This window comes from Gobio gobio, assembly GCF_949357685.1.
Source record: "Gobio gobio genome assembly, chromosome: 13".
In the NCBI taxonomy this organism is placed as follows: domain Eukaryota; kingdom Metazoa; phylum Chordata; class Actinopteri; order Cypriniformes; family Gobionidae; genus Gobio; species Gobio gobio.
In genome coordinates this window covers 54,583,716-54,600,065 of record NC_137106.1, presented here as the reverse complement: position 1 = coordinate 54,600,065, position 16,350 = coordinate 54,583,716, and the positions used below count along the sequence as shown (strand labels likewise).

Genomic DNA, 16,350 nt, shown 5'->3' with positions numbered 1-16,350 from the left:
TGTGGTTGGACACCCGTCAGACCTCCGTTCATCTTCAGACACAAATGAAGATATTTTAGTGTAAAGCTGATGCTGAGAAAGGCTTCAGATAGGCCTCCATTGGCATTCAGTACATTTACACTCACAAGACCCAGAAAAGGCACTAAAAACGCCGTTACAAAGTCTATCTCACCACAGTGACTCTACAATAATCTTACGATGCGACGACAATAGTTTTTGTGCACAAAAAAAAATCGAAATAACACCTTTATCCAGCTTGTTCTTGTCTTCCGTGTGTGTCTCCACGACGCATGCGTGAGAATATGAGCAGATCCGGCGTTCGGACACATGACCCAGAAGAGATTTGTTCACGAGCAGAGGAAGACGCGCGTATCTCAGCTGATGAATTCTACACTGATCGTGCTTTAGGTCTCGCTGTAGAGCTCAAATGGGGCTAAAGTGGCATTTCATGGATTCCCGAACGCCGGATCTGCTCATATTCTCACGCATGCGTCGTGGAGACACACACGGAAGACAAGAACAAGCTGGATAAAGGTGTTATTTAGATTTTTTTTTGCGCACAAAAACTATTGTCGTCGCATCGTAAGATTATTGTAGAGTCACTGTGGTGAGATGGACTTTGTAACGGCGTTTTTAGTGCCTTTTATGGGTCTTGTGAGTGTAAATGTACTGAATGCCAATGGAGGCCTATCTGAAGCCTTTCTCAGCATCAGATTTACACTAAAATATCTTCATTTGTGTCTGAAGATGAACGGAGGTCTGACGGGTGTCCAACCACATGAGGGTGAGGAATTAATGACACCATTTTCATTTTTGGGTGAACTAACCCTTTAATACTCAAACCCCTTTATCTAAACCTCTAAACTGAACAGTCGCACTCGCACATCCGCCATGTTGGTAGTTTGTTAACACTGTAGTTCTAATGGAATCCTCGTCCAGCGCACAGGGGGTTGTGGGTAATATCAGCCGTTAGAGTGAGCATGAAAGCTACCCGGGGATCTGTGGAATACACACGCCAACACACTACGAGTTGCAACGCACTAATACTAGTTTCGAAGACTATTTAGGACGGATAGTGTGTGGATTGGGACGTCTTTCTTCTGCTTCTTCTTCACCTGTGTTTTCATCCGGAGGTTCTGTACTCTTTCAGGAGATGTGTAATAGCGTATATAACAGTGAACACACGGATTGCTGGAATAATTCGTCAGTGTGGGGAAAGAGTTCAAATCAGTTCTAGAGATTAAAATCTGTGTAAGCGCTTCCCTTTAGAAGCCGTGAGCGTGGATCCTGTGCTGTTGTGTGTGACTGGTGGTGTGTGTGTGTGTGTGTGTGTGTGCAGCCTGTGGTCCATGCTGAGGTCAGAGTTCTGTCAGCTGGCGTCTCTGGCCGTCCCGCAGCTCCTGCACGCGCTCTCTCTGTCTCTGGGGGCCGATATCTTCTGGAGGCTGGTGGACAGCAGCTTCAACAGCCAGGACTGGAAGAGCCGCTTCCAAGCAGGTCTGGCTGCTCATTCCCTAAAACACTAAAACACTGGGTTACTGCGGGATTAACTGGAGCCTCAGACACACATGTGACCTTGAGCTGGAGTCAGACCTTCACACACATCAGCAAACACACACCGGATAAAGGGGATTAGGGCTGTAAAGTCAGCATCAGCTCCATATGGAGAACGGGTCATGATCAGTGTGAACGTCATGAATCACTAACAACCAACAGTGACACTACAGCGGACACTTGCACATTATTATCTTTTATTATCATTATTATTCAGATCACAGTTTACTGCTGATGTTAAGATCGGATCACATGTGTTTAATCCGTCTCTTGACCCCGTCTGACCCCGGGGAGGCTCTATGGGCGGGCACACCCTAGTGAAAACTAGATATACCCAAATGTATCTTCTTTATATTCTTTAAGTTCATTATATTATTCAATGATCCTATCCTTACTAATAGTGATATTAAACACTTTCAGGCTTATTAGTAAGAAATGTGCTTTGTGCAATAAAGCAGAACTATTGCAAAAGAATAAAGTCTCATTATAATATTTATATCAGTAAGTCTCAAGCGATATGTCAGTAAATATGTTCATGATTTGAAGCGTAGTTAGTATGAAATACATGTTTTTTCACTAGGGGATGCATGTATGGGACGTTTCTCATCTTCAAACCAAACTTGGGACTCCAGCCGATGAAGTTTACATCCCGTCTGGCTAGTGCGCATCCCATAATGTTATTGGGTCAGTAGGGGGAGATTAGACGGTCTTTTAGAGGCTGTTCGTGTGCATCTACACTACGAAAGCAGCTCACTCTGGAAGTGGTGTACACTGCAAAAAATGCTTTTCTTAGTATTTTTGTCTTGTTTTCAGTCCAAATATCTAAAAAATCTGACATTAAGAAGCATTTACTAGAAAAGCAAAAGTTTTTGTCTTGTTTTGGGGGAAAATAACTCAAAAATAAGCAAAATAATCTGCCAATGGGGTAAGCAAGATAATCTTGTTATCTGTCTGAAGTAAGATTATTTTGCTTACCCCATTGGCATAAGATACTAAGTAAAGACAAAAATACTAAGTAAGAAAAGCATTTTTTGCAGTGTAAAGTGGACGAGCTCAAACGGTTACACCTGTATTTAGCATCATCCACTTGTGATCCAATCGCCCAAATGCATCTTAAAGCTCCACTGTGTGATATTTTCCCCCATCTAGTGGTGAAAAGGTATATGACCATCCAGTGAATATTAGTTTCTCTTCCTCTCAATTCCGATTTTGTTTTAACTCCTACGGTGGCCGATTTAGTCCAAGATTAATATGGCTTCCAGCTCGACCTCGTCCACATTGGACACCGTGCCATCAAGTGTTAAAACGGCAAAGGCGAAGCTTGAATTCACAGGTATGACCCTCTTTGGCTACTGTACTTTCAAGATGGAGGGGCAACATGGCGACCCGCATTCGAACCCCTCACCCGTACGTATTTTCAATGGCATATTATAAACTTACGAGAATACTTTATTACTTGAAAGAAGTAAATATACATTAATGAGCACATATATTTTTGAAAGAACTAAGTGTATTTAACTAAGAATAAACTAAAAAAGTTACACAGTGTAGCTTTAATAGCAGCTGTAGACCGGGCCGGAGACTCTTGAGCACGATAATAACCACACAAAGTGAGCTGACCCCTTGAGCAGCGCTCCATCATGAGCATCTCAGTATCCGGCACAGCTGGGCTGATGTTGTCTGTCTCTTCCAGTGGAGCGTGTGGCGGTGCTGTGCCGCTTCCTGGACATCGGCTCGGTGACGAAGAGCCACCTGCTGAAGTATTCTCTGGCCCACGCCTTCTGCTGCTTCCTGGCCAGCGTGGAGGACGTCAACCCGGCCGTGGCCACCCGAGCCCGGCTCCTGCTGGACACCATCAAGCGGCCCGCGCTGCAGGTGAGCGACGCCTCGCATCAGTCATGTGACCGCGTACAGCCCGCCGGACGGTGTGTGTGTGTGTGTGTGTCCACCAGGGCCTGTGTCTGTGCCTGGACTTCCAGTTCGACACGGTGGTCCGGGACCGGCCCGTCATCCTCAGCAAACTGCTGCTCCTGCACTCGCTGAAGCCGGACATCCCCGCGCTGAGCTGGGAGTTCTTCGTCAACCGCTTCGAGACACTCTCCCTGGAGGCACAGCTGCACCTGGACTGCAACAAAGAGTTCCCCTTCCCCACGAGTGAGTGTGTTGAACAAACGACTAGTGTGTAGAGCTCATGCAGATGTGTAGAGCTCATGCAGATGTGTAGAGCTCATGCAGATGTGTAGAGCTCATGCAGATGTGCAGAGCTCATGCAGATGTGTAGAGCTCATACAGATGTGTAGAGCTCATGCAGATGTGTAGAGCTCATACAGATGTGTAGAGCTCATACAGATGTGTAGAGCTCATACAGATGTGTAGAGCTCATGCAGATGTGCAGAGCTCATACAGATGTGTAGAGCTCATACAGATGTGTAGAGCTCATACAGATGTGTAGAGCTCATGCAGATGTGCAGAGCTCATGCAGATGTGTAGAGCTCATACAGATGTGTAGAGCTCATGCAGATGTGTAGAGCTCATACAGATGTGTAGAGCTCATACAGATGTGTAGAGCTCATACAGATGTGTAGAGCTCATGCAGATGTGCAGAGCTCATACAGATGTGCAGAGCTCATACAGATGTGTAGAGCTCATACAGATGTGTAGAGCTCATGCAGATGTGCAGAGCTCATACAGATGTGTAGAGCTCATGCAGATGTGTAGAGCTCATGCAGATGTGTAGAGCTCATGCAGATGTGTAGAGCTCATGCAGATGTGCAGAGCTCATACAGATGTGTAGAGCTCATGCAGATGTGTAGAGCTCATGCAGATGTGTAGAGCTCATGCAGATGTGTAGAGCTCATGCAGATGTGTAGAGCTCATGCAGATGTGCAGAGCTCATGCAGATGTGCTGATCATGTGCTGTTCTAGCCATCACTGCGGTGAGGACGAACGTGGCCAACCTGAGCGACGCCGCCATGTGGAAGATCAGACGCGCTCGCTTCGCCCGCAACCGGCAGAAGAGCGTCCGCTCCTTACGGGACAGCGTCAAGGGTCCGACCGAATCCAAACGGGCCTTCTCTCTCCCGGAGACGCTGTGCAACAAACTCCGTGAGTGCTGAGTGCATGACCTCTGACCTGTTGAGCTCACCACTGACCGCCTTAAAGGGTCACTTCAGTGATTGAGCATTAAGCTGTGTATTTAAACTGGGTCATTTATGCAGATGAACGTTATTTACTCTATGAAAGACATTGACAAAGATGAAAACTAAGGACATTTAATCTATAATTGTATTTTATTTTAGTTAGTTTTGCCAAACACACATTACAGTTTTGGTTAGTTATCTATTTTTTGTAATGCCTTGTTTTTATTTTTATTTCAGTTAACGACAATGTTTTTTCCCACCTAGTTTTAGTTTTTTCGTCCGTTTTCGTTAACGATTATAACCTTGGTTCACCTTGAGAATTTCATCTTTATTTCCAAATGCAGTGACTTCAGTTTTGTCTTTGTTTAAAGGGTTACTAAACTGTACTTAAAGTGGCACTTCAGCGCTGGGAAGATGAATGTGTATTTAAACTGGGTCATTTATGCAGTAGAAATGTGAAATTATTTTTGAATCTGGTGCCTTCTAGACTGAGAAAAGACAGAAAATGTATTTTTGTCTCATGTCGATGAAAGACAACAACTCCCAGAATGCACTGCTTCGCTGCCTTACGAGGCCACTCCGTACACCGTCGTTTTGATCTTCATAGAAATACAATCATTTCATTCAGTTAGAGAATAAACCCTACAATTAAAAACTGAACGTGTCTTTTCCATAAAGTGTGAGTGAGCCGAACGAGAGTCACGGACTCAGCAGTGTCAGATCTCACTCATCACGTAGAGCTGAGCAGAGCTGAGGTAACGTTAGCGCCAGTCTGGCACGTTTTCTGATCGCAAATGGAAGCTAAACTATCACAGGAATTCATTGAAAAGTTGAAACACTCACTTTACTCTGCACCGCTCCGTTATGATTGTCCGTGCGGCCGTCTGTGTGTGAGATCTCTCCATATGGGCGGATGATAACATGTGGAACAGCTCCATCTAGTGGCTGTAGTCTTTGCCTCTGGCCCAAAAATCCTCCGATGATGCAAAATGACGATATTTGCGTCATCGGAGGATTTTTTCCAGAAATAAAATGCATAATTCTTTCGTCTCAGGGGGATATGAGGGGGGAAAGTACCATAATTTGAATATACTACCGGGTTTCTACTGATACAAAGCCTAATGCTAAATCACTGAAGTTACCCTTTAATGGGTTAGTGCACCCTCAGGACATTCTAGCCAGCCAAACACAATCAGAGTTACATTAAACGAGTCTAGTTCCGGTGGAAGAGTGACCTCTGACCTAAACCATGACGAGCAACCTCTGACCCGACCCATGACGAGTGACCTCTGACCCGACCCATGACGAGCAACCTCTGACCCGACCCATGACGAGTGACCTCTGACCCGACCCATGACGAGTGACCTCTGACCGATGTGTGAGGTCAGAGGTCACTCTTCAGCCGGAACTAGGCTCGTGTACGGCTGTTATTATAGTGTGATATGGACGTGTCACTCCAGAAGGCCTTCATGAACCCCTGGAGCCGTGTGGAAGAGCCAGGATATTCTGTAATGTAACTCTGAGTGTGTTTGGCTGGAAGAAGAAAGTCATTCACAGCTAGGATGGCTTGAGGGGGAGTGAATTATGGGATGATTCTTATTTTGGGGTGAACTAACCCTTTAAGAGAATAACAATGTTTTGCTCAAATATTTGTCTGTGAATTCCGAGTCCGGTTTCTCTTTTATTGTGTGATTCAGCTCTGAGACTCATAAGACAGGAGCAGTCGGCTCCCATCCTGGGAAACATGCTGGAGAAAGTGTTGACAGGTAAAGCACACACACACACACACACACAGCGGGTCAGGTAATGCGACTGCAGAAGACAGTGACCGCGTGCTGTTGCTGTGCAGGTGAGCTCTCTCCTCCAGAGGAAGACGCCGTCATCAAAGACCTGCTGCCCGAGGACGCCGGGATCGACCATCAGACCGTCCACCAGCTCATCATGGTGCTCATGAAGTTCATGGCCAAAGACAAGAGCAGCGCAGAGGCGGACATCGGCAGCGCCAAAGCCTTCAACACGGTGAAGCGGCACCTGTACGTCCTGCTGGGGTACGACCAGCAGATGGGCTGCTTCATGATCACCCCGCAGAAGATGCGCTCCTCCACCTGCTTCAACGGCTTCCTCGCAGGGATCGCCCAGGTGAGTGCAGCGGCCGGCCGGCCTCTCTCAGTGCGGCCCCGGGGTCAGCCGGTCTCTCTCAGTGCGGCCCCGGGGTCAGACGGCCTCTCTCAGTGCGGCCCCGGGGTCAGCCAGCCTCTCTCAGTGCGGCCCCGGGGTCAGCCAGCCTCTCTCAGTGCGGCCCCGGGGTCAGACAGCCTCTCTCAGTGCGGCCCCGGGGTCAGCCGGTCTCTCTCAGTGCGGCCCCGGGGTCAGCCAGCCTCTCTCAGTGTGGCCCCGGGGTCAGACGGCCTCTCTCAGTGCGGCCCCGGGGTCAGCCAGCCTCTCTCAGTGCGGCCCCGGGGTCAGACGGCCTCTCTCAGTGCGGCCCCGGGGTCAGCCAGCCTCTCTCAGTGCGGCCCCGGGGTCAGACAGCCTCTCTCAGTGCGGCCCCGGGGTCAGACGGCTTGTTTTTGCATTTACATTTACATTTTTTTTATCCAAAGCGACTTACAAATGAGGGCAATAGAAGCAGCTAGAGCAGTCCAAGGGCAACAATATCAACAACATTCTGGATCAGATGCAAGGGTTTGATAGTGCATGCCAGAAGGCCCACTAGAAGAGCATTACAGTAGTCCAGTCTGGAGAGAACAAGAGCTGTGGCCTGCTCTGATAGGAAGGGTCTAATCTTCCTAATGTTGAATAGTGCAAATCTGCAGGACCGGGTTGTTGCAGTGATGTGGTCAGTGAGGTCCACATTTGCTCTCCGCAGGTCATGGACTACAACATCGGCCTGGGGAAGCAGCTTCTCCCGCTGGTGGTGCAGGTGCTGAAGTACTGCACATGTCCACAGCTGAGGCCCAACTTCCAGGAGCCGCCCCGCTGCTCGCTCTGGGCCCTCAAGCCGCACATTCGGCAGATGTGGCTCAAGACCCTGCTGGTCATCCTCTACAAGGTAATCCTCCTAACGCTGACTCTCTGAGAGCAGAAGAGGAGCAGTCGTTCATCCGTCTGGCTGTGTTTCAGTATCCGTACAGAGACATGGACATGTGCAAAGACGTGGTGCTCCATCTGATCCACATCACCATCAACACGCTGAACGCCCAGTACCACAGCTGCAGGTCACATGTGTCCGCCGGCCCGCTGTACAGCGACAACTCCAACATCAGCCGCTACAGCGAGAAGGAGAAAGGTAAGAGCGGCTGGGATCTGAGCGCTTCCTGTCTGTCCTGCGTTAAAGGATAGTTCACCCAAAAATGCCCATGATTTCCTCTCCCTCAAGTCATCTGAGGTGTGTATGTCATTCTTCTGTCAGACAAATAAAATCTGAGTTATATTACAGAAGTCCAGGCTAATCCAAGCATTAGAATTTGATTCATAGTTGCTCTGTTTTTGAAGTCCATAAAAAGTGCATCTGTGCGTCATATAACTGCTCCAGCGGCTCTGGGGTGTTAATAAAGGCCTTCTGAAGCGAATCGATGCTTTTGTGTGAGAAAAATATCCATATTTAAAACTTTATCAAGTAAACTTTCGGCCTCCGCCTTCCGTGGAAAAGTGTTGAATGTTGAAAGTGCAACTCCAGATGTGTGTGTGACGTCATGACGAGCGGAGCTGAGCTGAGGGAGAGTAAATCATGGGCTAATGTTCATTTTTGGGTGAACTATCCCTTTAATGGCCTGTGTTTCCTGTGCAGAGGAGGACAGTGTGTTCGACGAGTCCGACGTCCATGACACGCCCACAGGAGCCGGCTGTAAGGAGTCGCAGACCTTCTTCGCTCGCCTCAAGAGGATCGGCGGGAGCAAGTCTGTCAAGTACCAGCCGGTGGAGCTCAGCGCTCAGAGGAGTGAGTGTGGCAAACCTTCATATTCACGCTTTCACTCCACATTACAGTGCACAGATGATATAATCTATATCAGGGAAGGGCATCTGTGTCCATTTTTTATTTGGAGTAAACACGAGTGTGCCCTGTGTGTGTGTGTGTGTGTGCGTGGGTGTGTGTGTGTGTGCTGCGTGTCCCTGTGTGTGTAATAATCAGAGTGCGTGTGTGTGTGTGTGTGTGTGTGTGATTCTCCTTCACTCCTTCATGCTTCTCTTGTGTGATATATCGTACCGTACACCGCCTCATCACTAGCCTGCACAGATGTGTGTGTGTGTGTGTGTGTGTGCTGTCCTCATCTTCTGCTCTTCTCTTCTTCAGGTGAGATCGAGCTGGCGGAGTATAAGGAGGGCGGTGCGCTGCAGGACTCGCTGCTGTATGCGGGCCGAGAGGACGGGAGCAGTCGCAAGAAGAGACTGCAGGCCATGCACAAGCAGAAGTCTCTGGACATCGGCAACACGGACTCCATCCTCTTCAACCTGGACGAGCACCGCCGCAAGTCCTGCATCGACCGCTGCGACCCGCCGGCCCTCCAGCCCTCCTCGTCCTCCTCCATCTGCAGACAGCACAGGGCGCAGCACCACGGGAAGAACTCCTCCAACGGCCACTCCGTCATCGACCGCTCCAGCGACCCCGCCCGGCCCATCATCCCCGAGGTGCGCCTCAGCTGCATGGAGACCTTCGAGGACAAGCCCGCCGGGCTGGACTCTCCACTGAACAAGGACGACCCGGATCTCATCGATCTCTCCTCGGACTGCACCTCCATCCCGGAGAAGCGCTCCATCCTCTCGCTCTCCGACAGCGACTCGCTGGTGTTCGAGCCGCTGCCTCCTCTGCGCATCGTGGAGAGCAACGAGGACCTGTTCGAGGCGCTCAAGCTGAAGCCGGAGGAGCGTCCGGCCGCGCCCGCGTCCCCCGGGGTGCAGGTCAGCGTGGAGGACTGCAGCGGAGACCAGTGGAGGGAGAGCACCATGACCCTCCAGCAGAAGAGGGATCTCTTCAGGAAGACCTCGCACATGCCAAACGCGTCCTTGGAGGAGACCAGCGGCACGAGTCCCTCCAGCCGCTCCGTCCTGCACCACCTGCCCATGGACGCGCTGGGGTCTCTGGAAGCAGCAGGAGACGAGGACGAGGCCGATGAGCGGGACAGCGAGTCCAAACCCGACGACGAGAGCGATGAAGCGGAGTTCAAGATCCAGATCGTGCCGCGCCAGCGCAAAGAGAGGAAGATCGCGGTCAGCGCCATCCAGAGGGAGTATCTGGACATCTCCTTCAACACTCTGGACAAGATGAGGGAGCCCAGCGCAGAGTCAGGTCAGCACATGATGGCTTTCACGCTTGATCTCGTTTAATAGTAAGTCACTTTACAATATAAATTAAGTTGAAGATAATCAGGGAGACTGATTGCGGCGTCCCAATTCGCCTACTTTTTGTGAAGAAAGAGTACATACTTTTGAGTGTGTAGCAGAAGAGTATGCAAGCTTTGGGACACACTACTTCGTCATCTTTAACGGACTCTATCGCTTAGTTACGTGCATCCCATCACTGTTTAAACTGCCCTGTCAATCATCGTCACAGTTCAAATCTTCCACATTCAATTTAATTTCCTACCGTATCGGAGAGAAATGTAGACTGCTTGATCTGCCATTCGTGGGTCTTTAATGCAGAGACTCCCCTCATGTGTTTGCAAAGTTAATGGCCAAACGTATCATTACAAAAGTTCTCAATGCTGCTGCAGGTGAAATATGCACTGGCACAAGGCAACACTGCATTTCTTTGCCTTGTACCTGTACTTGTGTAATGACAATAAAGTTGAATCTAATCTAATCTAATATAATGTGGCTAACATTGAATAAATATCTTTTTGTCAGGTTTTTGTCAGTACTGATAATTGTTCACTCAAACCCCTTTATCTAATCCTCTCTACTTAACCGTCAGATTCGCGTAACCATCATGTTTGTAGTTTTTTAACACTTTTTATCCGCGTTTGTAGTTCTGATCGAATCCTCGTCCATCTCGCAATGGGTTGTGGGCAATATCAGCCGTTAAAGTGCGCATCGATCTGCAATTCGAATTCTGACCGGAAATAGTAGACCATCCGGGAATCTTTGGAATACTCTTTTCAACACACTACAATTTGGGACATACTAATTCTTTTTTCGAATACTATTTAGTACGGATAGTATGCAAATTGGGACGCAGCGTAACTCACACTGCTGGCTATTGTCCAGTGTTGGAGAACGTGTTAATATTATAGTGTTATACCTTTCTTAAAGGGATAACTCACCCAAAAATCATCCCATAATTCACTCCCCCTCAGGCCATCCTAGCTGTACATGACTTTCTTCTTTCAAGTTTTTGAAGCCCAATAAGCTCCTCCCTCCACCATCCACAGGCTCCAGGGGTTAATACAAGCCTTCTGATGCCAGTTATACATATTTATATACGATAATGAGCGATAATCACTGGCTTCCCGTAACGGCCATCCAGACCCTGCACAGAGTCCAGAGACTGAAGGTTTTGACATGTGGACCTGTTGTTGTACAGATGAGAAATCCCTGACCAACCTGGAGAAGCCCCGAGAATCGGCCTCGGCTCCGGCTCTGGAGGCAGCGGCCCCTGAAACCAGCCATCGCTCCTCAGTGTCCAGTAATCACTTCCACACTCACTCACTCACTCGCTTCACACACAGAGTTTCATATGAGCTTCATTATCTTCATCAGTGCTGTTAGAGAGATCAGATCAGTCCAGATGTGGCCTTTATTTCTGCAGATCGTTCCAAAGCAGCTTCACAGCAATAACAGCAAAGAGTCTAGAACATTTACAGGATTCTTGGAAACTTTCCAGGATTTTTGGAAACTTTCTGAAAAAATTGGAAACTTTCCATTATTTTTAGGAAAATTTATAGGATTTTGGAACATTTTCAGGGTTTTTTGGAAACTTTCCAGAATTTTTTAAAACTTTCCAGAATTTTTGAAAACTTTCCAGGATTTTTGGAAACTTTCTGAAAAAATTGGAAACTTTTCCATTATTTTTAGGAACATTTTCAGGATTTTTGGAACATTTTCAGGATTTTTTGGAAACTTTCCAGGATTTTTGGAAACTTTCCAGGATTTCTGAAAACTTTCTAGAATTTTTGGGAAAAATACAGAAACTTTTGGAAAGTTTCTGGAAAGTTACCAGAAATGTTCAGTCCTTTTTCAACCCTAAAGGCCTTTGCAGTCCGAATTTTGCATGCAAAATTTTTGCACGTCAAAAAATAAATTCGACCTCACGTTATGTCAATCACGCTTGCACACTGCCTCCGAAACTTTCGTCCGTCAAAAAAAAGATCGGAACAGGTTCGATTTTCTGCGTTTTTCGCATCCGTTTTTCCCATCTACAGTGCTGATGGCCAACCTAAACTGCTGGCAATGGTGGTGAATGAATCGCCAGTGCTCATATACCTACAGTTAAATATACAAATATTATTATATCACAGCTATAATTACAGCACACCAAGACCCTGTAAACCGTGTGTGTGTGTGTGTGTGTGTGTGTGTGTGTGTGTGTGTGTGTGTGTGTGTGTGTGTGTGTGTGTGTGTGTGTGTGTGTGTGTGCGTGTGCGGATCCCTTAGACATACTGCCAGTCTCTGTTCAGGATCAATTGATTCACGGAAACTTCTTTTTAATATGTGGCTCCAGTATCGCTAGCAGAGCATCAAACTGAGCCACTGACAGTCTAAAGCTAACTTTGAACCGGTCTGGATAGTCACACAGCTCTTGATAAGGAGGTGGAACTCTCCTTCCTCTCTACGCGATTGCAGGAGTGGATGATGGACCCATTATTTCCTCTTTCTTTTTCTCTTTTTAAGAAGAGAGAGGACAAAAAAATCATCCTCACTACTTGAAGATGGCATTTTGTTTTGTTTTGCTCTTTTTTTTCTCGTAATGCATTCATTAATACGCATCGGATTCAATGTGCAAGGTCTCTGTGTGTAAATTTAGAAATCAGATAAACAGAATGATCAAATATGAGACAAATTCAGATTCAGCCGTAGAGCAGCTCTGCAGAAGACAATAGTGTCATCATTCAGATAAATTCAGCTCAACCCGATGCTATGACTGATATGAAGTGTGTTTTGTGCTGCAGCTCAGTATCGGCAGGTGAAGCGTGGCTCTCTGGGGGCCGTGCCCATGAGTCAGCTAATGAAGCGGCAGCTGGAGCATCAGTCCAGCGCGCCGCAGAACATCAGCATCTGGGACACAGGTCAGTCTCCTGCCTCTCGACCAATCACACAACAGCTGGAGTTCGGCTCCCAGCTTTACTCTGTACTCTTGCAGGTCCTACCAAGACCAGTCTGCTGTCGGCTCCCAGCACCGCCAGCATGTTCGTTCCAGCGCCAGAGGACTTCAGCGACGAGCAGCCCACAGCCATGGCGGACAGGTGGGGAGCGGGCCAGAGTGGGCCAGGGCGGCCCTTAGGGGTCAGTGTGAAGAGCCACTGACCCTCAGCTGTGTGTGATCCTCTCAGGTGCCGGGACTGCGGGGCCGTTCTGGAGGAGTACGACGAGGAGACCCTGGCTCTGGCCGTGGTGGTTCTGTCCATGTTCATCCACCTGAGTCCGGATCTGGCCGCTCCGCTGCTGCTGGAGATCATGCAGTCTGTGGGCAGGTATGGTCCAATCGCAGCCGCTGTGTGCTCGTCTGACCTCAGACTCAGATTCACTGGACTCGCTATGGCTTTCTCTCAGTTTGTTGCTTTAATTCTGCAGGTTGGCCTCTAGCTCCAATTTCACAGGTCAGGCTGAAAGGTGAGTTAGAAGAGCCATTTGTGGCTGAAAGAGCTCCCAATGATCCAGCTCCCTAAAGAGAGTGGGCGTTCCCGTCACTGGTGTGTGTGTGTGTGTGTGTGTGTGTGTGTGTGTGTGTGTGTGTGTGCAGCATGCTGATCCCCGGGAACGTCGCTGGCGTGGCCAAGCAGTTCCTCCGCTGCGTCCTCCATCAGCTCGCGCCCAACGGCATCCTGCCACAGCTCTTCCAGAGCAACATTAAAGGTGCGAGAGTCCGCTCAAAGCACACACACACACACACACACACACACACACACACACACACTGGATCTCACTGGCTCTGCTGTCTCTTGCTCTCAGATGGAAGCTTCCTGCGGACTCTGGCCACATCTCTGGTGGACTTCAATGAGCTGAGCTCTGTGGCGGCACTGAGTCAGCTGCTGGAGGTGTGTCTGTTCACTGCACACACACACACACACACACACACACACACACACACACACACACACACACACACACACACACACACACACACACACACACACACACACACACACACACACACACTTCAGCTGCTGGAGGTGCGTCTGTTCACTGCACACACACACACGCACACACACACACACACACACACACACACGCACACACACACGTCAGCTGCTGGAGGTGCGTCTGTTCACTGCACACACACACACGCACACACACACACACACACACACACACACGCACACACACACGTCAGCTGCTGGAGGTGCGTCTGTTCACTGCACACACACACACGCACACACACACACACACACACACACACACGTCAGCTGCTGGAGGTGCGTCTGTTCACTGCACACACACACACACACACACACACACGTCAGCTGCTGGAGGTGTGTCTGTTCACTGCACACACACACACACACACACACACACACACACGTCAGCTGCTGGAGGTGCGTCTGTTCACTGCACACACACACACACACACACGTCAGCTGCTGGATGTGCGTCTGTTCACTGCACACACACACACACACACACACACACACACACACACGTCAGCTGCTGGAGGTGCGTCTGTTCACTGCACACACACACACACACACACTCACACACACACACGTCAGCTGCTGGAGGTGCGTCTGTTCACTGCACACACACACACACACACACACACACGTCAGCTGCTGGATGTGCGTCTGTTCACTGCACACACACACACACACACACACACACACACACACGTCAGCTGCTTGAGGTGCGTCTGTTCACTGCACACACACACACACACACACACGTCAGCTGCTTGAGGTGCGTCTGTTCACTGCACACACACACACACACACACACACACGTCAGCTGCTTGAGGTGCGTCTGTTCACTGCACACACACACACACACACACACGTCAGCTGCTTGAGGTGCGTCTGTTCACTGCACACACACACACACACACACACACACACACGTCAGCTGCTTGAGGTGCGTCTGTTCACTGCACACACACACACACACACACACACACACACGTCAGCTGCTTGAGGTGCGTCTGTTCACTGCACACACACACACACACACACACACACACACACGTCAGCTGCTTGAGGTGCGTCTGTTCACTGCACACACACACACACACACACACACACACACACACACACACACACACACACACACACACACACACACGTCAGCTGCTTGAGGTGCGTCTGTTCACTGCACACACACACACACACACACACACACACACGTCAGCTGCTGGAGGTGCGTCTGTTCACTGCACACACACACACACACACACACACGTCTTCCAGCAGAGGACATGCTCCTGACCGCCACTGAAAGCCTTTACTTACTTACCGTTGGTATTTCCAGAACTACTAAGGGCGTTTTCACACCTGAGAGTCCGAACCGAAGTTCATGTTTTGATACATTTTATGCATTCGGTTAGTTTTGGTTTGGTTTCACATTGCAGTTATGCGAGCGGACTAAAGAACTTTACATGACACACTCACGTCCACTCGTCTTCATCATGTGAGCGGCATCTGGACATTGATTGGTTTGTAAACGGACGTGCGTCTGTCTTCTGTCTTCTGACATATTGCGCATCTTTTCACTTTTCATAATCAATGTACCCGAGATGAAATTTAAAAATAACATTATAATATTCAAACATAAACAGGAACTTCATGTAAATGGTCTGAAAGTACGAACCATACAGAAAATGCTTTCACACTAGAAACGAACCGAACCTTTGTTCAGTTTGATCCGCACTGAGACTGCCTCTTTTCGTCGGACCAAATTTGGTCTGTTTGTTCCGGCCCGTGGTCAGGGGAGATTTCACACCGGTCATTTTGATCCGGACCAAACAAGGTCGGTGTGAAAACGGCCGAACTAAAGCGCTCATGCTGTCGTCGTAGGGGCTGAACAACAAGAAGTCTCTGCCAGCAGGAGGCGCTATACTGCACTGTCTGGACAACATCGCCACCTTCATGGAGACGCTTCCCATGGACTCGCCCAGCAACCTGTGGACCACCATCTGCAACCAGTTCCAGACGTTCCTGGCCAAACTTCCTGCGGTTCTGCCGCTCAAGGTGGGTCCAGTGTCTGCTGTATGAGCAGAGGAATCACACACACTCTCACACACACTCTCACACACACTCACACACTCTCACACACTCTCTCACACACTCTCACACACTCTCTCACACACTCTCACACACACTCTCACACACACTCACACACACTCTCACACACACTCTCACACACACTCTCACACACTCTCACACACACTCTCACACACACTCTCACACACTCTCACACACTCTCACACACTCTCACACACACTCTCACACACACTCTCACACACTCTCACACACTCACACACACTCTCACACACTCTCACACACTCTCACACACA

General features: G+C 48.9%; 1 protein-coding gene across 1 annotated transcript in view; it reads left to right on the top strand.

Annotated features, from left to right (window-relative positions):
* unc79 (unc-79 homolog, NALCN channel complex subunit) overlaps window positions 1–16,350 on the top strand; it is a gene marked incomplete at its 5' end in the record, with an annotated part of 59,734 nt that overhangs the window by 38,039 nt on the left and 5,345 nt on the right. Inside the window, 18 exons of the mRNA XM_079832404.1 lie at window positions 1,340–1,497; window positions 3,248–3,429; window positions 3,507–3,708; window positions 4,480–4,659; window positions 6,392–6,460; window positions 6,544–6,833; window positions 7,564–7,746; window positions 7,818–7,983; window positions 8,485–8,634; window positions 8,989–9,981; window positions 11,215–11,316; window positions 12,800–12,916; window positions 12,991–13,093; window positions 13,181–13,321; window positions 13,422–13,460; window positions 13,591–13,703; window positions 13,800–13,885; window positions 15,851–16,024. Coding sequence (XP_079688530.1) covers window positions 1,340–1,497; window positions 3,248–3,429; window positions 3,507–3,708; window positions 4,480–4,659; window positions 6,392–6,460; window positions 6,544–6,833; window positions 7,564–7,746; window positions 7,818–7,983; window positions 8,485–8,634; window positions 8,989–9,981; window positions 11,215–11,316; window positions 12,800–12,916; window positions 12,991–13,093; window positions 13,181–13,321; window positions 13,422–13,460; window positions 13,591–13,703; window positions 13,800–13,885; window positions 15,851–16,024 — 3,448 coding nt within the window. The remainder of the gene's footprint in view (window positions 1–1,339; window positions 1,498–3,247; window positions 3,430–3,506; window positions 3,709–4,479; window positions 4,660–6,391; window positions 6,461–6,543; window positions 6,834–7,563; window positions 7,747–7,817; window positions 7,984–8,484; window positions 8,635–8,988; window positions 9,982–11,214; window positions 11,317–12,799; window positions 12,917–12,990; window positions 13,094–13,180; window positions 13,322–13,421; window positions 13,461–13,590; window positions 13,704–13,799; window positions 13,886–15,850; window positions 16,025–16,350) is intronic.